The sequence below is a fragment of the Artemia sp. Qi Xiang Cuo genome, chromosome 4, assembly GCF_049724085.1.
Source record: "Artemia sp. Qi Xiang Cuo chromosome 4, ASM4972408v1, whole genome shotgun sequence".
NCBI lineage: Eukaryota > Metazoa > Arthropoda > Branchiopoda > Anostraca > Artemiidae > Artemia > Artemia sp. Qi Xiang Cuo.
Genome location: NC_142797.1, coordinates 30,769,199 through 30,793,928, shown reverse-complemented (window position 1 = coordinate 30,793,928; position 24,730 = coordinate 30,769,199). Strand labels below are relative to the sequence as shown.

Here is a 24,730-nt window from a genome sequence, read left to right as displayed (position 1 = left end):
TTACTTTATAGTTAATCTATCGGGCGCGTTTTGCCAACTGCACATACATATTTATATGCATGCGCGACGCCGAAAAACGCTTTGTCTGTCAGAGAAGCATTGCTGTGTTGTAAAATATGAGCTTTTCTTATATAAAAAATCAGTGGTGGTAACCTTATAGTAAAAATATTTTAATTGTTTTTGCGGGTTTTCTTCTTTGTGTGTTATTTGAGTTTTAAGTTAGGTCTGTTTATTTTTTTTGTTTTAGTTTGTCATGCAGAGATGAATGCTGTATTAAATAAGATTTCCAGTGATGTTAAGGGGTGCAGTATATACGTAGCTTTATTTCCATGCAACGAATGTGCCAAAATAATTATTCAGGTGAGTTGCTCCTTATTAGTTGAAACTAATCTAAAACTATTTTCGCAGCAGTTTGGCTAACCGTATTTCAAACACAGTACGAAAAAAAGTGGTTCTACCCTTTTTTATTGAGCTATAATGAGAGAAAGTTTGCCATGAATAAAATGATAGCAAATGGTAAAATTGATATTACATAATTATTGCTCGTTTAATGAGTAAGATATATAGAACATAAAACAAGCAAGGCAATTTTTACTGAAATCTTTTCGAATATTTGTTGGACTCGTTCTGGACGAGCATAAATCTCCGATATTCTCTGAACATAAACTAACTTGTATGATTACCCTTAAGCTTTGTCATTTTCCAGCGACAGGGATTGCAAGTATTCGTTGATTTGAAGTACCATTCTCTCCACAAAAACCTTCAAGTCAGACTTGCTTCTTTCACAAGCTGCGACAACTTCTGAACGATTAGGGGAATTTTCAGAATCAGTATCCATCATACATTTATTTGAAATAAGTCTGAAAGCAAAAACAAACATGCCACAATGGCGAGCTACAACCACTTCTGGTACAGTGGGTATTCCTACAGCATTAATATTTAATGTATTTAGTAGCGTTCGGCATTCAGCCGGTGTCTCATATACTGGACCACCATTCATACAATAAACACCTTCGTGAATGTCTTCCTTCAAGCCAATTTTGCTACCACTTTTTAGTGCATATTCACGATATTTTTTATTGTGCGCAACTTGCATTGAGGGGAATCGAGTTCCAGATTTATTATTATTTGGGCCAACCAATAGAGATCTTCCAGCTAACCCTGGCATGCTTACATGATCTGATCAAGATTTTTAATCATAGGATTCGTCGTTAACTTTTCCGTAGTGACATTTTATGCAATGTTGCTTTTAATCTCACTTTCGGAAGGGGATATTGAATAAGTCTGCAGAAAATATAAAGGGTAGGCGTTCGTTGATTGTGTTTATACTGGTGACTCGATTCCTTTGCACAAGCAGGAAAAGAAATTTACAAACGGTTTCATTGACAAGCCTACTTGCGAAAATGCTTGCCGTTGGAGGACAAGCTTAAATTTCTGGAGTCCTCGGGGACATACAATGATTCTGAGGATTTCCACAAAAATTTCGGTATAGTGTAAGCCCAACCCATAACTGTTGATCAAGTGGTAAGGTTAGCGTAGTTATAGTATGACGGTTGGTAACGTAAAATATTTTTTGAGATTATTAAGAGGCTCTTCAAAGAAAAGCATCCGTAAATAGGTGACACTGCAAGGATAAGGGCCAGTCGAATAGCAAACACAGTTGGAAAGACGTTTCGGTACTTATGTACCGAAAGCGGTACTTCTTCCATAAGAATTTTTCAAATTATCAAAAATTCTTCCCAAAGAATTTTTTCGCATTACAATAATAATAAAATATGAATTGATATACTTAAACCACATATCCGGCCTTTGTAAATCAGACTACACAAATGTTTTGTCTGTATTTCAGTTTCAAACTGAAATTTTTAGTAAACCACAGCCCATAATAACTGAAACTTAAAAACGTGTTTTTAAATTACTCGGCTAAATTCTGGGATTGTAATTTTATTACACGCGACTTGAACTTTTGATACAATATGTTTTGTGTGTGTGTTTAATCTAGCTTTCTTGTTAAGACTAATCGAAATCACAGTTACCATTCCTAAAACAGCTTGAAATGACACTCTTTTCTCACTTGACAGTTTGTTTCAGAAATGTTTTTACTGTTGCCAATGGTTGCCAATGGCCGAGGTTCGTTCTTAACTAAGTTCCAGTCATGTAAAAGGAACGGGGGGTTTTAATTATGACAGTAAAACAAAACAGAAAGCTAAATATTTGAGCACCAGTTCCCGGACCAATGTCAGGGACAAAACAGAGATAAAAGCTAGATTAAACACACAGAAAAATAATTTGTATAAGTTCAATCGTGTGTAACATAATTACAATTCCGGAATTTAGCCGAGTAGTTTAAAAACACGTTTTTAAGTTTCAGTTATTATGGGCTGTGAATATACCGACAAAACATGTGTGTAGTCTGATTTACAAAGGCCGGATATGTGGTTTAAGTATATCAGTTCACATTTTATTATTATTGTAATACGAAAAAATTCTTCCCTAGCTTTGATAAGAGTTTGCTGATTAAATTGATGAAAAAGCTTTGGCATCGTTTTTTTTTTTAATGTCTCATAATTTTCTTATGTCATCGCACTACTTAAAACGATGTCGATGTAACCGTAACTTAACTTAAATTTATAAGATTGAAAATTTCAAAAAGGAGCACTTAGAATCATAAATGGTGAAGGGAAGGCTCCATATCATTATCTACTAGGTAAGTTCAAGCTCACCACGTTGGCTGAGAGAAAGAACCTCCTATGCTTTTGTTTCGGTGCCAAGACCCTGTCTGTTCCTTGATTACGTTCCATCATTCCCAAACCCTACCTTCCTGCCCGCAACAGACCGTCCCGTATAAAATCCCAAAAAGTCTCCAAACTGACTCCCATCCACACTAAACATGAAAGGTATCGGAAGAGTTTTGTTCCGAGTTTTGTTGAGTTGTACAATAGCCAGGAGAATTAGTCTTTAATTTTATTGTTATCGATTTTTTTTTTTTTTTTACTTTTTAACTAAGTTTTTGACTCATTATATGTATATTTTTTTTATGTATTTTCATTAATTTTATTGTTCTCTATTTTGTTTTTATTTTTGACTTTTTAATTAATTGTTGACCTTTTTCATATATTTTTTTTACAATGAAATATGTTCGAAGTGAATGTTACGTTCTTTTGATGATATATGTGTGTATGCTCTTTATTATATATACATATATATGTATAGTGCCTTTGAAATATATATATATATATATATATATATATATATATATATATATATATATATATATATATATATATATATATATATATATATATATATAGTGTTTTTTTTTTGACGAAAAATTCAAATTCGGCAAAACATGCTGTGAAAGAAATTTTAAAAATAAAATTCTATTCTATATTCTTCTTAACAATGCTACTGTTCTTCAAATGATTGAAATTTTTTCTATTGGTGTAATTGTAGGTTATATCGCTGCTGACTTACTTGAAAACATATGATATTAATTAAGTCGGCAAACTTACTCGCAAACATATTGATTAAGTCGGCAATAAACAACAGTTCCTCGGAATACTCCAGCAGCAACGGCGAAGATAATTGGAATGAGTGTAAAATAAGAGGGAGTCAAGATGCCGATAAGAATAGTTCATGTGAATGCGACCGGCGTTCACATGAACTGAATTTCACATGAAAGCGCAATAGTGAATGCGACCGGTATTCAGTCTTGCTAGTTCAACCTAGCACATTGCTTAAATACAAAACAGCTATTAAATAGAAGTAACAAGGTCTTTTTCCAGATATAGTGGGTGTGTCGCCTGCCCCCTCCTAATTGGCATCAGTGATGCCTTTTAAGCTTCCTTCCGGCAAACCCAAGTAAAATTTTGAATAACAAAATAAAAAATCCCCAGGGGGGCATGAGGATTTTAGAAATGCCTAGGTGAGGCATGGTCCAAAATTCTTTGGGAACTACTGCCCTATGCTATCTCAAGGTTAGAACATAATTTGCAATTTACTGAATTTGTGCATACAAATGGATGCGCATTGTCTGTTTAATATGCATAATTATGCTGATATTTATCTCTTAAAGTCTTAATAGTTTTGATTTATTAAATTTAAAATCGAAAACATTCAAAATTCAATGCGTATTTGAGGGGGTTGTCCCATCCCCAATACCTCGCACTTTACACTAAAGTTTGACATTTCGTCCCAATTCTTTAAGAACGACTCTTGAAACACAAGGGCAGTTTAATTAGAATAATAAGCCTTCTTAAATGTTCTAAAAAAAACTTTAGCCCAGTGAGGTATTAAGTATGGGAGAACATCCCTCATATATGTAATAAACTTATATGTAAATATTTAAATAATAATAATCATAATAATCATATATGTAAATAACTCATATATGTAATAAACTAATAAACTAAATATTTTTACTTTTTTAACTTTAATAAATCAAAATTACTTAGACTTTAAGGGATAAATATCAGCATATACATATTAAACTGACAATGCATATTTTATATGTAATTTTTTCATTAAAGTGCAAATTATATTCTGCTCTTGAGAAGGTATGGGGGCTGTGAGCCCTACTTATGATAATTTCTGCTTGTTTTGCGTTTGACTCGGTTATATAATGTAATTTGTGGTAGTTTTACGCTTTGTAGATTATTTAATTTTCCAAGAAGACTCGATGGTGATGCTCGAAGCGTTATTTATAGCGAAGTACATGTTAAAGTTTTTGCTGATGAAAGATTAATAATGAAGCTATTTGGTAAGAGCCAGGACAAGGGGACTGAAATCAGGGATAAATATCCCAAAATGCATTGGGATTACGCACTTTTTGACAACCCGTATACAAGTAGCATGTTTTATTTTAGTTCAAAACTCCTCTCAACATTTTCTGAAAGGCTCACCTGAATGCCCTTTGTCTTTTTGGAAAATAAAGGAGTCAACATCAACATCATCAGTAAAGGCCATTCACAATAACATAAACTACATGTAAACAATGAACAAATTGCCTAACTTACAGCCCTTCCCCTGAGGGCTGTAGGGGAGGTGCTGACATCCCCAATAGCATAATTACTGAACCTTTCAACAATACTGAAGAAAATAGATGTCTCAAAATTTTGATTGGAGTCTTGTTTTGGAACATGATGGGCGTAGGGGGTGGGGGCTGGTTGCCCTCAATTCCCTTTTGACTCTTAAAAAGGATACTATAATTTCCGATTTCTAATCAAATGAGCCCTGTCCAAAGTTTATACGATTACCCATTGCATAAAAACGTTATATGCCCCCTGGGCATAGTTTACAACCCTTGCCCCAGGGCTCTGGGGGTTTTGTCAACCCTGGAGGATTTGTTATATGTTCTTTGAACTGTTTTTAACAAAATGACTATCTTACCATTTCTATCAGATGTGTTTATGGAAAAGAAGGTGGAAAAGGGAGGATGGCTATTAGCCCACCATCACTTTTGACTCTTAAAAGGGAACTAGAACATATGACTTCCAATCGAATGAGCATCTTACGAAGTTTATACAATAACCCCTTCCATAAAAAAATGTAACTGTGTAACCATAAAAACGTTCCAGAAACTGTGTCTCTAGGGATATTGGGTTTGTCAACCCCCACAGTTTTGCAATTTGACCGTTACGCTTTAAAATCAAAAGTTGCTTTAAAATCTTTAATTTTCTTAAAATCGTCTGTAAAATCTTATGGAACCGCTGCATTGAGGGACTGAACAGAAAATTGCTCAACTGATTCAGAGTTTGCGCTTTCTGTCAGTTTCTGAAGGATTGCAGGTTCTGATATTTCAGGTGAATTATCAACACCGACTGCTTTTTCAGCAAGACGTGTTTTAAGTATTTTATCGAAATCTTCTAGAGTGTATGCGCGTATTGACTTATAGAGACTGTTGTTCTCTCTTAACGACAATAGTGCTTTTTCTCAAGTCTATTAATGCAGTCTCAATATTCTTGCTATAAGTGGGTTGACTATTGATGATGGTTAGAAAACTATCAATGTTTAGTAGTTTTTCAGGCTGAATTTCTGGTGTTGCTTGCACATCGACAGGTAAATATACTGTACTACCTTTAACAGCGTCGATAAGTTCTGTTCTAGGTCTCTTCTATGCAGTTACTTGCCCGAGTCTACCAATCGTAAGACATCGGATCGCAAATTGGATAAGTACTTATTCAAACTTAGTGAACCTTTTACATTCCGGGGTAGAATTGACTTGAAGATATTTTAATACAGATCGGGCATTTTCCTGGCTTTTCATCAGTTTACGAGCAAAGTAATCACAAACTATGAATGAATCTTTGACGTCGTCTTTCCAACCTGTACAGTTATTCAGCTGTGTTCTGTCATGTTCTGCCATGTCATGTCCTTCATGTTGTGTCATGTCCTGTGTTCTGTCATGTCATGTCCTTCAGTTATGTCCTGCTGGACCTTGTCCAAAAGTGTGGCCGACATTGCATCGAAACCGCTCCTAATTGAATGGGATCTTAGAGGTTTTGCCTGGGTTTTCATCTTTATCTGCCCACAACAATCCCAGTGCATTGTGGGATACTTATCCCTGATTTCAGCCACCTTGCCCTGGCTCTTATCGAATAACTTCATTATTAATTTTTAATCAGCAGAAACTTTTATATGTCCTTCGCTATAAATAAAGCTACGACCATCACCGTCAAAACTTCTTAACGCTTCATCCAAATAATCATTTAGTTCTTTCTACGCACTCTCGACTTTTAGCGTATTAATTTGCCATATAATATTGCATTTTGATGCTGCCTATACATTACTAATGAAACTGGCAAGATAGGAAAATGTAGAACTGGTGCCCTCAGAGACCGCAAAAAGCTACGACAGTCGTCGTCAGGGCTACAGCACAATGAAGGCCTGTGTTTTCTTGTGTCCCTCTAATTGTTTTCACAGTTGTTTAAATCGTTAAGGTAGTACTCCACAAAATGAAAAATTATATTGAAAAAAAAAAAGAATACAGATTTCGTGCTTATTGGCTATCAAGTTTATCATTTTATGTGTTAAAATTAATTTTTTTATCCAAGTTTATTCATTGTATTCTTTTTAGTGTTTTTTTTTTCACCAATCCTGATCTGTTGTATTACTATTATGAAGACTATTCACACCCCATAAATCAATCACAAGATACTGATAACTCCATTTTGTGATCACCTTGAGAGTTGAGCTATGGAAATTTTACGTAATTTGAATTCCATATAGGTTTATGCATTGTAAAGTATCTTGTCTTCATAATCTAAGGCTTCATTTGTTCAAAGTCTTTCAAATTCTCGAAAAAATTCATGCTTGTATATATTGTTTTTTAAACGAAATCACATGGGATTATTTTAACTTTTTTGGGGTTGGAGGATGGTGGAGGTTTTGGTAAGCTCACCTTCTTCATCCTCTGTGTAGCGGTATGGATTTTTTATGTTTAACACCAGCAACTCGAGTAACGCTTTTAGATTATGGTTTCCATAAAACTGTCGCTCTTGAATTTAATTTAATTGAATTTAATTTCTAGGTACATTATGTTTCACCATGTTACGTTACAGTATGCTACTGAAATTGTGAAATATTATACTAAGATTGTTTATTCTTAACTGATTGAATATTAAGGAAACTTTTTTATAGAAATAGGTTTTGTGGGGTATTTGTAGGTATAGATTGTATATTTAAAATCAACTTAAAATATTTACATTTGACTCGTAGTAGAACAGGGATTGCACTTTAATTGTGAACACTAACATGTAAAACCTGATTATATTATATGTATAATTCTGTTTTGGTTTTTAGGCTGGGATTAAATATGTAATTTATATGTCTGATAAACATGCATCGAAAGATGAAACAAAAGCAGCGAAAATCATGTTTGACCTCGCAGGAGTCGGATATAGGTAAGATTACCTCTCTCTCTTTTTTCTATTTCTCTCTATGTTCATATATGTGTGTTTGTTCCGGTCGACCTCATGTCGAATTTCAGGAAGGGAATTTCCAGATTAGTTACTTGATAAGACCCCTAAACCTAGAGCCAAGTCGCTAATTCTTTCGCTAAGTTTTTTTCTCAATTTTATTTTGTAACAAGGAAAACCCCCGCAGAAAATTTTTCGCAGATGAAAATCTCCCCAGGAAATTCTTTAGTGCGGAAAACTTATTAACATCCAGAAATTTTGAATAATTTGAACGTAATCAATTGACAAGTATATGTGTTCAGGGGGTCTCTAATTTCAGTCAGAGTGGAAAGTATTAAGAGGGTCTTGGGAGGAATAGGGGGGATCTTACATCTAAAACCTTGGCAAGAGTTAATGCAACAACCTAATAAAGTTTTTTGGCGATCGGATGAATAGTAATTTATACGGTACACACTTACAAGACACACAAACACATACACAAACATGAACCATTCTAATAACCATTTCTAATATATTCATGATTAAATGAAAAAGTGCGTGATTGAATAAATTTATAATTAAAGACAAGGACTATACTGTGCTTTCATTGTTTCAGCTTTTAATCCTTGCTATTTATGCATTCTTTATATTCTATTTACATAAGAGTTGATGGGACACGGCAAAACTGATAAATCGACCGATTAAATGAAAATCATCAAGGAGGAACACCTTTAATTTGTGGCAGCTTTAAACTGGATTCAATATACCTGGAGTAAATCCAATAAATTGGATTCAGTATACCTGTGATTCCAGCTTAGATAATTTCGGAGACCATACTGCCTTTCCATGACAAAGTCCTTTTAATAGATAGTGATGATGATAACAGTGATAGAACTTCACAAAAATGCCAGATATTTTGGTCACATATGCAGTGACCGAAATATCTGGTATTTTTGTGAATTTCTATCACTGTTATCATCATCACCGTCTATTAAAAGGATTTTATCCCTATTTGAACTTTTATTCATCGTGATTCCAGCTAAAATCCGAATTGCTGGACCTAGGACTAAGAATTTAGCCAATCTGAGTAAAGGTGACTACTCATTATCCTGCTTTTACTCTCAATGGATGAAAGCCGAAAAAATTCGAGGTATTATAATTTAGGTTTTAGTTAGAATCGCACGAAAATACCGCTTCAACATTGTCAATATAGCCGGACTATTTGCCCTGTTCAAGTTAGAATTTTTGCAATCTCAGCTTACTTTTGTTCTTCTAAAAATATATTAACGCAAACTCTTGATTCTATGTGAGTTTGAGTATAATTGATTTTAAAAAAACAGAGTTTTTCCGAGGGAAGAAAAGAGCGAAATTGAGAATTAAAACGAACAAAAATTATTACTTCACAGCCTATCTAACATATATCAATAAAACTAATGCAAACAAATCAACTCGTGATATTTCTTTTTGTTTGTAGGATTACAGAAAACTACTTCTGTAACTATTTCTGTAATCCTACAAACATAGGGAAATATCACCAGTTGATTTATTTTCATTAGTTTTATTGATATATGTTAGATAGGCTGTGAAGTAATCATGTTCGTTTTAAGTTTCAACTTCGCTCTTTACTTCCCTTGGAAAAACTTTGTTTTAAAAAAAAATTAATCTACGCTCGTTTTTGATTAAAATTTAATTTAGAAAAACACTACTATGACCTTCTTTATTTACACGGAGTATTTTCTGTTCATTTTAAGTTTTAATTTTGGTCCTTAGTTTCAGTTGAAAACTTCTTTTTTTTATATATAGTTTCTAATCACCTCCAATCTAGGGAAGATAAGACACCTCAACCCTTATTAAGAAGCTGAACTAAGTAGCCGTACAAGAATTGAAGGAAAAAATAAGTTTAAGGTGATTTAAAAAAAAAAGAAGAAATAGATCTTTAATTCTTTGCTTTGAAAAATTAAATTTAGTCAAACTTAAGAAAGTAGCTCCGGGCGAGTAACTTCGACACAACAGGTTAACTGAGCGGACAGGTGTGTAATATTTACATACTTGCGGAAAATTTTGCTAGCTCAACGAAATGTGCCTTTAGGCTTAGGGATTTCTTTAGCCTGTCCCTAAACAAAAAGCCACTCATTACTGAAAAATGAATGGAAATTTCAAAAGAAGACCATTTTTTGTGTAAGTACGATAAATGGTATTATAAATTAAGTTCATTTTCATTTAAAAAATTTAGGGAAGAATTACCTGAATTCTCCTACAGACCTGTTTTCATTTGTCTTTGTTCCTCTTTGGATGCACAATCTTACGTATGGAGAGAATATTACGGTGGAATTGTCAAGTAAATAATTTTATAAGAAAGTATAAAAATAAGTAATCCTTCTTTTAATATACAACTTTGAGTGGTTCCAGAACTTTTTGCCTACACTTCTCCAACCACTAAGTGGCAAGAGGGGTTGGGGTCAGGGGCGTAATTTGCTATGGGGCAGAGGGGGCAACTTCCCCTCCTAGACCACAATTTTTCTTCAGACCCCAGTTTGCCCCCCCCCCCCTCCAAGCTGAAATCTAGTTTCTCCAAAATGTTGTAAAACTAAAATAAGCCTGCATAATTCAAGCATCCACTGAAACAGGTCAGTTTCTCTGTCATTTTCACTTGATTTGGGAATATTGGCTCCAAATTTTACCCCTCCCCCCCCCCCCTCCACAGGATTTTGATAAAGATACGCCATTTGTTGGGGCATGGATTTAGTGATCTTCTCAGAATGTCGTTGCAAACCATGACTGGATGACCTCTATTCCCTTTTGAATCAAAATGATTGACCAAATACCTTCCTGGGACATGCTCTAAAAATGAGTGCATTAAATTTACAAAAACATTGAAATTCTCTGAAAATAATCGTGTAGAAGGGAGAAAACTATGATAAAAAAAAAAAACACCCAAAGAGGAATCGAATGCAAGACACTCTAATTCGAAGTCGACTGAACCACGCGATTGTACTAACAGAACCACTCCTCTAATAATCTGATTTGATATTTTAGTGTTTGTACCTTAATTGTATAGCTTATTGAGGGGGATTGGGGGAGGAACATACGAGATGTATCTTGCAAACCTCCAGTTAAGGGTGTTAGACTATAATTATTACTATGATGATATCGTTTTATACTTCCAAGCTTTTCTATCTAAGAAGTGACATCAAAACCGCTATTTTGAGTGCTCTATCATACTTACAGATGGTAGAATTGACAAACATCACGTAGATCTGGGCTTTCAAATGAGCCATTAAACGTCACTCTAAAAAGTTCTGTTATCCCACTAGTCCCAGCTTTTCCACTTGAGACATGACGCCAAAAGGGCCTTTTTTAGTGCCATTTGGAACTTGCTGATGGTTGAATTTATAGGAAGGACGTAGGTATCAGCAATATATTTTATATGAGCTATTAAAATCTGTCTAAACGCCTGCGATGCCAATACGTCCACTAACAATCCGCCAATACCGATACGCTTGATATCAATACGCCCAATACCAATACAGTGTGCATCCCTTTCCCCAGGGACTATGGAGGCTCGGAGGGGGGCTAGTTACCCTCCAATCTCTTGGTCAGTTAAAAAGGGCACTATCAAATTGAATTTCCGTTCGAATGAGCTATTACACATCTCTCGATGATGTTTTGGTCACCCCCTAGCCTTGCTAAAAAACAAGAAGAAAAAAAAAAATGGAGATAGATCAGTGCTACCCATGCAAAATGTCATTTTCCTTGTTGTTCAAGGAGGGGCTTCAATTTCCCATAACTAGTTTTCGACCGTGCTGATTCCAATGGTTGACTTTTCATTTTGATCTGATGCCATTTTCGAGAGGCTACTGACTTTTTTTCGAAATCACCATTAAATTCCTTTCGCAATAAACTTTTATTTTTAAGGCAAACCGAAATAATAGTTACTATTTCTGAATTAGTGTCAGATGAGTTTTTTTTCGCTAGGTAGTTTTCTTCTACTAGGTGTTTTTTAAATTGTGGTTACTATGGGCTGGGGTTCGCTCTATACTAGGTTGCAGCTGCCGCTGCAACCATGATTTTATAAACTACCCTAATAATGCTATAGTTTTCAATTAATCCAGTGCCTGTCATTCAGATAAAAAGAACCCTAGTAAAAATTTCTCTGTTTTGCAAATTTGTTAAACTAAGCTGCCATCTATTTCCTAACTAGTATCAACAACATGATGGCGATGTTGCATTGATCCGAAGCTCAGTGAGAAATTTAAAATTCTAAGGCCATGCCATCTCGGGGCAGGCCTTTAGAGCACAGATGCCCACAATTATAGTTTAACGAACCCCTATTATAATAAAAATTCGGGTACCGTCTCGATTCCTCTAAAATATTGAGTGGATATAAATAACGTACTGTTTTCACAGTTTTTGTTTGAGTATACTGATTCTTTATATTCTTTTTTGAGCATATTTTTTTGATACAGTAACAATATATTCTTATTTGAATATACTAATAATTGCTAAAGATTATTTTAGCGCCCTGTGATGGCCTCAACACCCTCCAGTAGAGCTAAAGTTTGTGAACTTTGGACTATGTCATTTTCTTGCTTGTCCAGAGTGTCTATCAATGAAGTTTATGCACAAACGTGTTGCGGTTGCTAATGGCTTTTTAGGACTTATTAACGGACTATTTATGTTCCCTAATATTTTGATTGCTAGTCAGTGTTTGAACTTTTTCGGGCCCAGATAGATGGGTACTTACGTGTTATAGCAGGAAATGGTGGAATTCCATCATCAAGGTTAAATGAATTTGAGCGAGATTCTCTTTTGTTTCTCTCGGTTTTCCAAAATATTGTAGCTAATGATAATGAAGATAATTGCAATATATTTGATATTCAAAAAAATCAATATTTATTTTTGAATGATTTGGCAAAGATTAATGTTAATACAAGGAGGATATCGTTTTGGAATTGTCGGGGCTGGAGGACTGCACAAGATACGATTGAAACTTTTTATCAGCATCTGATACGGATATTTTAGGCATATGTGAAACTTTTTAGTCAAATTTTCAGTTGAAAGTATTTATGTTGAAGATTATAAATTTTTTCGCGTCGGTCGAAGTAGACAAAGTGGTCTTGGGGTTTTGGTTGAAAATTGTATACCAGCTCGCACAAGGCTTGATTTTTTGCCAACGAATATTGAAATGCTTTTTGAATCTTGTGTTGTTGAGTGTTTTTTTTTCCAATAATCAAATGTTCTTATCACAGTTATTTATCGTATTCCGTCAGCTAGTCAGGTAGAATTTATAAATCGTTTTGAAACTTTGTTGGATAAATTAGGCAGTCTTAATCCTCCTTATCTAGTTATGGGTTTAGTATTTATTAAATAAGCCTTGTATCTGCTAACCAGAATAGAATGGATAGAAACACTGGGCAGTTTTTAGTATGTCCATTAGCTCATGGATTAAACCCTGTATGTTTTATGCCATCCAGGATAACTGATGAGTCATTTTCACTAATTGATAATATTTTTTCACCTTGCATTGCCGTTAATACATATGTCATTCCTGATGATTCATCTGATGACTGCATAGTTATGATTTTCTGCTTTATATCCTGTATAATCAAAAAAGTCAAACAAAGCGTCAAGACTTTTCGCATAAAAATTTGTTAAATTTATCAAAAGGGTTTAGTGACATTGAATGGAGTCTAGTAATTAATGGAAAGAATGCAAATAAATCCTTAGATAAGTTTTATGATATATTCACTGAAAAGCTTGATTAATTTTGTCCTTATAGAATCCCAATTGGAAAGAGAAATGCTCCAAGAAAACCTTGGGTAAATGAGTCCCTTTTGAGGTTGATTAATTATTATTATTATTATTATTTCTGACACACACTTTACAGAGGTACAATGCGTGGAGTATCACGAGGAAAACCGTTTATATAAAATCAAAATAAAGTATCCTACAGAAATAAATATAATATGTTTTAAAAATTATAAAAACCTGTTGGTAAGGACTCTTAGAGAAAGTGAAAGAGCTTATTCAAGGTTCAAGGTTCAAGGTTTTATTATTAATATCATATTTACACAACATATTAAATTCCCGACAGAGAGAAAACTCGACAGAGTCGGGAACAAAAAACACTTAACACATAAATTTAAATTAATTTTGCCTCTACTAATATTCCACTTATAGAGATTTAAACCAAAATCTTCAATTCTCATTTCAAAATACCCTTAAAAATAAAATACAAAACAATAGGTAACTCACCTTTCCAGACTTCTCAACCCACCGAAAAAAATAAGTAAAAAATTCCAAAAAATTACTAACTTTATTCAACTCATCAACTGGGGAAAAAGGACCAACTCCTCCCCAAACACACCATACAAAATGAGGCGTCCAGATGTATGTACAAGCACATACACACATATACCAATATACACATACATATATGTACATATACATAGTAACAAATTACATCTTCATTAAGCATTCCTTAATTTTATTTTTTAGTGTCGATAGGGGAAGAGATAGATTACAATTTTTACCAAACTTATTCCATACTACAACTAAATTATTTCTTAGAAAAAAATGCGATCTCTTGGATTTAACTAGCGGTTGACGGACCATCCACCGCATCCTGGACTGTCGACATGAATCCACCTCATCCAATACCTATAACAGCTCAGATTCATAAAAATACGCAAGCTTAACATACTTAACAATACATACTTACGATACTTAACAATAAACAGAACTGACTGAAAAATTACAAACTGGTTAACTGGAAAGATATTCAATATAGCATACATACTCTGAGTACTTGATTTGCTTTGTAACGAAACAGGAGATAGAAAATATTCTTTCAGTACTCGTAATCCTTTATTCTTTTGTCTCTAGAGTGGCAGTAGATGGCTTATAAATGTATTGGAATAAACGAGTGGGCAATAATTAAGGTAAGAATGTGCTAAGCTAAAATAGACAGACCTCAACACATTATAAGGTAAAATAAACTTCAGGTGCGACATCATTCCAACATTTCTGCTTAATTTCAACTGAAGATGGCTAATATGGTGCTTGTATAACAGGTTTTCATCAATGATAATTTCTAAGTAACGTACAAAGCTAACACGCTCAATACGCACGTTGTTTGAAGCCTCAGCCGACTGGCGTCCAGGATAAGAAGTTGAAGTCTGAGAGTAAATAATAAATTTCGTATTGTTAGTATTTGCCGTCAGACGATTAGACTTAAACCACAATAGAATTCTATCAATTGAATGACATATATTTTGCCGAAGTATCAGATCATTGGGTCCAGAGACACTACATCCAGTATCATCAGCAAAAAGCACAGGAAGTCCAAAATCCTTTGGCAACTCGCCCAAGTCATTGATAAAAATCAAGAAAAGCAAGGGGCCAAGTACAGATCCTTGAGGGACCCCAACGTTGTTCGACTGCTGCACTATTATGAAGATTCATCTCATAGTTATGATTCTCCCCGGAAAACTAGGGATTTGATCAAGGATAAAATTGTATGAAATAAACAGTTGTCGCATCCCCAGGTATTATATGACATAAACAGTGAAGACGTTAGAGGACCACAAGCTGTTGCTAATATGTTTAGTGATTATTTTATCGGCGTTGGACAATCTGTCGTTTCTGCAGAAATATATTTTTCTTCTCGCAGGATGCATAAACATTATGTCCCTCCCTCTGAAGTTACGAGTATATTTCTAGCCCCAGTTATTTTTACAGAATTCTATAAAGTTATTAAAAATATAACAAGTTGTAATTCAGTGGAATACGATGGAATATTAATAAAGTTGTTAAAAAATATTGTTAGAGTTATTTTTGAACCACTTATACCTATTTTTAATTTATATATCAGTTCAGGTATTTTCCTAGTAGATGGAAAATTGCCCGGGTAATTCCGTTAATAGCGACGAAGAATTAGGGAGCCTTATTTTTGAAAATCTTAGCCATAATATACTTTGTGATGAATTCACTCTTATTACCAACGACCTAGGCATTAAACAGGTAGTCCGAGAATCAATTGAAATCAGACTTTAGATGAATAATGATATTTCCTAGAATAGGGACTTGGGGAGTTGTACACTAAATGCTCTATGCACAAATTTAATTAAAAATTATCCTACAAAATATTTAAAAAAACCGATAGACATTAACACAGAACCGGTCACAAAAAGACTTTTGAGGTTAGCTGCCAAAAAGGCTGGATTAGCAATAAGAACGTGTTTTTAATTTATTTTTCTTTCATCTCATTGAATCGCCTTGTTTCACCTTACTTTTTTATCAGTCCTGGTTGAACTTCGCTGAAGTAAGGATGCTGGGACTGCTTTGAAAAATTTTAAATTTTTGGTTTTATTGGTCGCATGTTGTTGTGAGTCTTTTTTCTTTCATATATTTTTGTCTTGCTGAGGACGGCCCTTGGTCATAGGGCCGAAATATTCATTCAAATTATCTCCACTGTCTTGCAAAAACATTTCCCCATTGTTCTTCGTAATTTTTTTGTTGTTTGGTAATTCCGTTACATAAAAAAGGTGATAAATCTGATGCAAATAATTTTCGTCTCATTGCAATTTTATTGCTTTTATCTAAAGTGTTTGAGAAAATTCTAAAAGAAAGGATTTCTAAGAATTTGGATAAGAAATTTGTTTTTACTAAATACCAGTTGGATTTAGGGTAAACCATTCGACACAACATGCAGTTGCAGCTATTTTATTAGAATTAAATAATTGTTTAGACTTTAGATAATGATTTCCATGTGACTACTGTTTTCTACGATATTAAGAAAGCATTTGACACATTAAAGCACTCTGACAAAAGGGAAAATGCAGGCATAAGAGGGATAGGATTAGACCTAGTAAAATCATACCTATTTGGACGTAGTATTGCGGTAGATGTTGATGGAAAACTCTCTAATTTAAAAAATCTTAATGATATTGGCGTCCCTCGAGGTTCAGTATTAGATCCGTTATTATTTTCGATTTACACTAACGATATTCCGCAAAGTTTGCTGAGGAATATTAGTCTTACTATTCTATTTGCAGATGACACAGCTATATTTGTTCAAGCGAGTGATTCAACTACATTAATTAAAAATTTGATTGTAACTGTTACTTCAGTTAATGGATGGTTTGCTTCTAATAATCTAGTACCAAATTTTACTAAAACTAAATTTATGGTTTTTGGCCGTTCAAAAACGCGCCACTCAATTGATTTCTTGTCAGGAGCTTCAGTGAGAATAAAATTTGTAGGGTTCAGTCATATCGTTATTAAAGAGTTTTTGTTGTCTTTTCGTAATCACATTGATCATTTAAGGGTTAAACTTGCCCAAAATATTGGGTCGATGTACTGGTTTTGAAGTCAATAATATTGTAAATGCTTATCGATTTAGTTTGAATGACTCTAACGATCAATCTAAAGTTTCTCCAGTGCTAATACGCTTCAAAAATGTTGAATTAGCTCAAGTTGTTTTCAAAGCAAAGACTAAACTAGCGCAAAAGTGGAATATTTTTGTCAGAATCACTAACAAAAAAGCGTCGTGAAGTTTTAAATGCGGCAAGAAATTGCTTTGGTAAATTTAATGTATGGACTGACCGCGGGCAAATTTTGGCCAAATCACCTGGTCAATCAATGATACGAAAGATTCGATCATTCGCGTATTGTGCTTAGATATGGTTTTTTTTTTTTTTTTTTTTTTTTTTTTTTTTTTTTTTTTTGCATGTATATTTTATGATTTAATGCCATATCTAAAAAAATTTGTCATTTTTTTACGGGCAAATTAGGACCGCCCCCAGTGGAAGGACGACTTTTTTAGCTTGAAAATAACCCGTTAGATGTTGTAAGCATAATTAATAATTCTATCGGACATGTCAATAGTGATTTGACCAAGATGAACCACGCAGTAACGATTAAATATGTTTCTAATGTAAGGCAGGCTGTCAAACGGGATGGATATTTTTCAGTGCTCCAGTTCAAAGTTCAGGGTCTTTGTTCTTCAATTGACCATCTAAAACAGATTGTTTCTGATGGGCTACCTGACGTTGTTGGTTTATCTAATACTTTTCTAGATTTTAAAAATGATATGCTTTTGGATTTGCAAGGTTTGGATACAAGGTTATAACACTACTCATTAAGTTCATGAAATATTCATCAAATCACACTACATTACGTAAAATCACAAGCGTGTCATGGTGAGAAACTTGCGGCTTCTAAAACTTGCTTAACATCGTTTTCAATATTAAGAGAAAGCAGTGTTCTCGATAGGGACGCTTGTCAACAAGCTTTTGTACGTCTGGCTTCTAAAATTTGCTTGTCATCGTTTTCAATTTTGAGAGAAAGACGTGCTTCCGATAGTGACGCTAGTCAACAAGCTTTTATACGTCCGGCGTCTAAACTTTGCTCACCATTGTTTTCAATTTTGAGAGAAAGACGTGCATCCGATAGTGACGCTAGTCAACAAGCTTTTATACGTCCAGTGTCTAAAATTTGCTCACCATTTTTTTCAATTTAAGAGAAAGTAGTGCTTCCGATAGTGACGCTAGTCAACAAGCTTTCTCTGCAACAGAGAACTTGTAAAAAAGTGCAGGGTTCGGAACTTGATCCCGGCGATGAGATCATGCAAAAGTACATCTATACTAACCCAAACAAGAAGAAGAAGAAGGAGAATATAATAGAATCGGAAACCTGTTCTGCTATACAAAACTTGCAACGAAGCGCCGGGCTCAGAATTTGATCCCAGTGATGAGATTGTGCGAAAGCGTCACCGTACTAATCGAAACAAGAAGAAAAGAAGAAGAAGAGAGGAAATTGTCAGAAGTTTCATCGGAGGTGCAAAACCGAAAGGAAGCTCGGATTTTTTTTTTTTTTTAACGATTGACGGTAAGATACTCTATTGCTTCCGTAAGAGATGAGTTCAAAGTATTCATTACGAATTTCAAGAAAGAAAAGAAAAAAAAACAGTCAACAATCATGGCGATGTGTTTATTTCCTTCTCGTTTATCTATTAATGAAGGTTTGATATATCCTGCTATGTGTATGGTTGTAAAATTCGTCTGAGCCGGTTTCGATCCAGTATAAGGCTTTTGCTGCTTTTATTGAAACTTCCAGCCACTTGCTTCCATCACAAACTAGGTTATACTGCTGTCTTTCTAAGAAGAAATGTCTTACCCGACTGCTTGAATAAGAATTTGACTAGACTCAGAGGGAAGAAAGATGTCTAAAGCCTTTGGATTCCTTTTATTTTCTGTTACTAAATTGTTAGCAATAATTTCTGTTCAGTATTTTTCAATCCTTTTTTTCAATCGGTCAGAATCAGTTTTCCCCGCGTGGTCATTTCTCTTAAATAATAATTCTTCAAGTTATATCTTAATTTCATTTCAGGAAATTTGTTCCTCGCCAAAAGAAAATTATAATAGACTTTGAAGCAATCGATTGGAATTATCCCAACCAGGATATCGGTCAGAAAACAGACGAAGCAAGATCTGCTGATGGACTTGAGAATCTCACTTTAGAAGACTGTGCTAAGTGAAATTGAATATTTATATTTTACTGTTTTTTAAGTTTTAATGAACTTTGACAATTGGTTGTACTTTCATTTTGGCTTTTATTGTATTACTCTTGATACGATAAATACAGTAATCAGTATTTTACTAAAATCAGACTAAGAGCAGAATCATACGATCAGAATCAAAAATGAACGCTTTGCCAATTACAAAGGATTCAGACGATGGTTGACAAAGGCTCCTGATTGGTAAAATTTATAATCATAGAAGTAGCTCTAGTCTTAGCTGGATGTTTGGCCCTTATGTGAATTCACCAAATACTAAATTTTACGTGGGAAAGGGAGCTTTGTCAAGACATATACCTTGGCATAGAAACCAAACATTTATATAAAGGCTCTTTCAATCGCAACTGATAAAAACGGTTATAGAAGATCTGGTTAGTAAAACTCTCATTGAAGTCTAGCCAGATATAATTGTGAGCGCTCCTCCAATAACAAACTGAACGCTTTGCAAAATTCCAAATGATAGAGAATGATGACAGAGGAAGGTTCCTGATTGGTGTTTGCAATCCTAGACAGTTCTAGACTTAGAACTGAAATAGACTCTGGAATTCTAGTTCTAGATTTAGCTGGTTGCTTGGAAGTCTAGCTAGACAATCATAGGACAATACTGCTTCACTTAATCAATGGGGTACACGGTCAGGTAGCACTTGGATGATGTTAGAAACGTAAAACACAGTCCTGTTGGCTTCGAAGCCTCACATTTTAGCCATCGAGCATACTTTTCATAATTACAAGTCAATAATTTTCTACTAAAATATTTATTTTTAAGTGAATTGTCCTTGCAGTTAAATGAATATTTTGTGACTAATAGCTGTTTTTTTTATCATGTTTCTTTAAACAACGACCACCATTTATTTGAGCCTGAGCGTGTAACCTTCAGCGGAACAAAGGGTCCTAGAAGATTGGGAGGGAGCTCAGTCACACGAAAATCAAAAGTTCGAGTGTCTTTTTTAATTGACCGAAAAGATTTGAGGATAATTAGCAAACCTCCCTCCCGTGCCCATTTCCCCCCAAAGAGATCCGATCGGAATTTGAAACAGCCATTCGATTCAACATAAATGAATGGTCCAATAAGTATACCTTTGGTGATGATATGACCCTCCTTAGTCCCTGGGGAAAGGGTTGTAAGTTGCGCAATTCGCCCATTGTTCGCACATAATATTTATTATTGGGAAATATACGGACTTTTTTTGGGCAGGGGGAGAGGGAATTTCCCGCGGGGGGATTTTCCACACAAAGTATTTTCCATGGGGAGGAGATTTTTTGGAGGGAATTTTTCAGGAGAAATATTACACAGGAAGTCGGGTTTCTCGGCATTATTTAAAAAAAGTTCAGAAATTAAATTTTTTTAAAAACAAGCTTTTTCAACTGAAAGTAAGGAGTAATATTAAAATTTTAAACGAACAGAAAGTACTCCGTATAATTATGAGGGGGCTATCCCTTCCTTAACTTTCGCTCTTTACGCTAAAGCTTCACTTTTGGTCAATTCTTTAAGAAGACTGTCAAACACAATGGTCGTTGAGTTTGAATGAAATACATTTTTAAAGAAATCTAAGACTTCAACGTAAAGTGCGAGGGAGGAGGAGGGGCAGCCCACCTCCTCAAGGGGGCAGCCCCCTTAATCATGTATGATTAATTTCTCTTTGTTTTAGGTTTCAAACTTGTTTGTTTTTTCATTTAATAGTCAGCGGCATTGGCTGACTTTTTTTTTATAAGTCAATTTACCTTGGTCCTTTTCACTAATACCAATTATTGTCTTTACCTTTTTTCTTTAGTTGTTATTTTTTATGTTTTAACAATTAAAACCCCTCTGCTAAGAATACATATCGTTTTTAAGGAAATACAGATGGCCTTTAAGCAATTTAGACCATGCTTGTACGCATGTATTTCTAGGGGTGAGTCATTAATAAAAGAATAAATTTAGGATTTCAGAAGGGCTGGCTCCTAGCCCTCCCTCCTCCTTGCGTATATCCTTGATTTAGAGACATTTTGGAGTGAAGGGAAGGAGTAGCACCACTTTCATTTATAAGCCTTGAGATGTTTTTGCTTTTGGGTGTGTATGATTTTTGCTGATGCTACGTCAAATGAAACCTTCATTTTAGGTTTGTTTTGGGTGGTAAATTCATTTTAATTTAGTCCATTTTAGGATTCACTTAGTGGTCTAGAGTAGTATTTCTTATCTACATGTTTGACGTAATTAATCATTTAGATTTTTCTTCGTTTTGGGTCTCATTTATTACTTGACATTATCTCTGATCGTCTTGGTTTTAATATAGGTTTTTACTTTTCTTTGAAGGACTTGACATCTTTTTCAAAGCCTTTAAAAAAAAAAATTTAATTAGGGAAGAATATATATGCTCTATGACGCGGCAGATTCAACAGCAAAAGCTAAATATACACCGATAATAATTTCTTTGAAAACAACCGGGGCTGGATTCATTCTCAGTTCGAGTCGGAAATAAACCTTTCTTTTACTTTTATTAATTAAAAAAAAGTTTTCTGAAAAACGTGTTTTTCAAAGAAAACTCGAAACGACGGGAAATTACTATTAAAGAATAAATGAAACCCTAGACAAACAGAAATAAAAAAGAAAAACTATCATAGCAAACATAACGATAACAGATAGCCTACTAATAAAGATAAATCTTAAAATGGATAAAGACTTAATTGAATATTCAAGTCAACTTTGAAACAAACAAAATTGTCACAAACAAAAGTTTGGCTACTGCCCCTGTCTCCGTCCCTTAACTTTAAAAGTCTAAAGCCTATTGTGCCATTTGTGTTTCATTAAAAATTATATATCTTGAACTGTGGGCTTTTGTTTTTTAAAACATCGACGACAAATAAAAGATAAATCACTATAATAATCAAGATGACTGGAGATAACTAATGAAAGTAAACTGAGCGTTTAATATACAGGCCTACTGAAATTAATTTCTGGAAACTCAGCAATTCAGGATTTTATTTTACTATAATTTTCATTTTTCAATGTTGTAAATACAAAAGGCAATATTTGTAATGTAATTCGTTTTCAGTAAAGAGCAAATAATACGATAAATTTTAGATTTTAAATCTAAAATTTTAAATCTGACACGATAAATTTTATAAATTTTAGGTAAGGGAAGAGGGACGGGGGCATTGGCCAAACTCTCGTTTGTATTTTTTATTTTTTTTTTTAGTTTGAGTTGAATATTCTTTAATTTTTAATCGTTTGAAGATTTGTCTGCATTAGAACCTGCTATTTTTATGTTTGCTATCTTCGATTTTTTGTAATTTCTGTTCATTTTGGGTTTTATTTATATTTTAACAGTCGTTTCTGGTCGTTTTGAGTTTGGATTATCATAAAATTTATTTCTACTGATCTTGAGTTCAGTATGGCTCTGCTAGTAGAAGGGCCTTATTGACTCGTGTCACGCACCCCTGCTGCCACCTACAATTTAGTTTAATGCTGACGGGACATAATTTATTCAAGGATTATCGATCGAGTCTAATGTGTGTGTGTCAAGGTCAATCGATCTGTTGTTGTTTGGCCACGTGCGAATGACATGAGGGATGATTTACATAATCGATGGGAGAATTATTGATTCACGAGCGTGGGGATGACGGGACATAATTTATTCAAGGATTATCGATCGAGTCTAATGTGGGTGTGTCAAGGTCAATCGATCTGTTGTTGTTTGGCCACGTGCGAATGACATGAGGGATGATTTACATAATCGATGGGGGAATTATTGATTCACGAGCGTGGGGATGACGGTACATAATTTATTCAAGGATTATCGATCGAGTCTAAAGTGTGTGTGTCAAGGTCAATCGATCTGTTGTTGTTTGGCCACGTGCGAATGACATGAGGGGTGATTTACATAATCGATGGGGGAATTATTGATTCACGGGCGTGGGGATGACGGGACATAATTTATTCTAGGATTATCGATAGAGTCTTATGTGGGTGTGTCAAGGTCAATCGATCTGGTGTTGTTGTTGTTTGGTCACGTGCGAATGACATGAGGGGTGATTTACATAATCGATGGGGGAATTATTGATTCACGAGCATAGCACCTGTGAACTTGATTTAGATAATCGCTAGGGGAAATTATTGATTCACGAAGGGGAGAATTAGGAAACATTAAGGCTTCTTTAATCTTAGGTCTGAGGAAGGGGGAATTAAGAAACAAACATGGCTTCATTGTTGTTTGGTTAGCTTAACCTGAGAAATAGCACCTGTGAACTTGATTTACATAATCGCTAGGGGAAATTATTGATTCACGAAGGGGAGAATTAAGAAACATTAAGGCTTCTTTAATCTTAGGTCTGAGGGATAAACATTCTTTAGGACAGAGAGAAAAATTAATATTTTATTTTTAAATAGGGCTTCATTGATCTTTAGTGTCAGGAATCATAATTGACATCACATGTTATCTTGGAATTATGCGGGAGTCTAAAGAGATAGAAATTCTATTTTTAAATACGGCTTCACGGAGCTTTAAGTCGGAGAGATAAATTGATATTCTAACGAAACCCTAATAGTTTAGCTAGGAAAATTTATGAGATGAAGAGAATAACGTAGGAAAGGGTTTCCTAGAAATTTGAAATGCGTTAGCATAGAGATGCCAAACAAAAGGAACACGCTGAAATTACGTTTATGGATTATTTGGGTGAAACCGTTTTATCCATTTTATGGGATTATTTTGGCGAAACAGTTTGAGCCATTTGAAAAAAGATTTTAAGAAAGGTTTTAGAAGAGAATTTGAGGGTGAAACTCTGTGGTCGTTATAATACACAAGTTCCATTTGAACAGTGTTGTGAGGTCCCCTACCCCAACCCCAAAAGGTTCCAATGCCCCACCCCAACCCCGAAGGAAGCCCCCGGTACTCAAAGGTCCCCCAAGCTCCCAAAGAGCCCCAGCCCCCCAAACGCCCTTCTCAGACCCTCAAAGGCCCTCCTCTGGTCCTCACAGGGCCCCCGGCCCCCCCCACGGCCCCCCGGACCACAGAGGCCCTCCCCCGGTCCTCAATGGTCCCCCGGGCTCCCAAAGAGCCACCGGTGCCCCCAAAGGCCCACCCAGTCCCCCAAAGGCCCTCCCCGGGCCCCCCAAAGGACCATCGAGCTCCCACAGGACCGACGGGGTCCCAACGGCCCTACACCGGCCCGAATGGTCGCCCACGGGCCCATCGCGCCCCACCCCACCACACGCTCGCCGCCGACCCTCACCGGAAAGCCTCGGGCCCCCCCCCCCAACGGCCCATCGTGCCCCCAAAGG

The 24,730-nt window shown here is 35.1% G+C and overlaps 1 protein-coding gene across 1 annotated transcript in view; it reads left to right on the top strand.

Moving 5' to 3' along the window:
- LOC148952992 (deoxycytidylate deaminase) overlaps positions 1-19,566 on the top strand; it is a 131,543-nt gene extending 111,977 nt beyond the window's left edge. Inside the window, exons 4-6 of the mRNA XM_089087492.1 lie at positions 248-360; positions 7,801-7,901; positions 19,287-19,566. Coding sequence (XP_088943618.1) covers positions 248-360; positions 7,801-7,901; positions 19,287-19,434 — 362 coding nt within the window. The 3' untranslated portion in view covers positions 19,435-19,566. The remainder of the gene's footprint in view (positions 1-247; positions 361-7,800; positions 7,902-19,286) is intronic.
- The last annotated feature ends 5,164 nt before the right edge of the window (positions 19,567-24,730 follow it).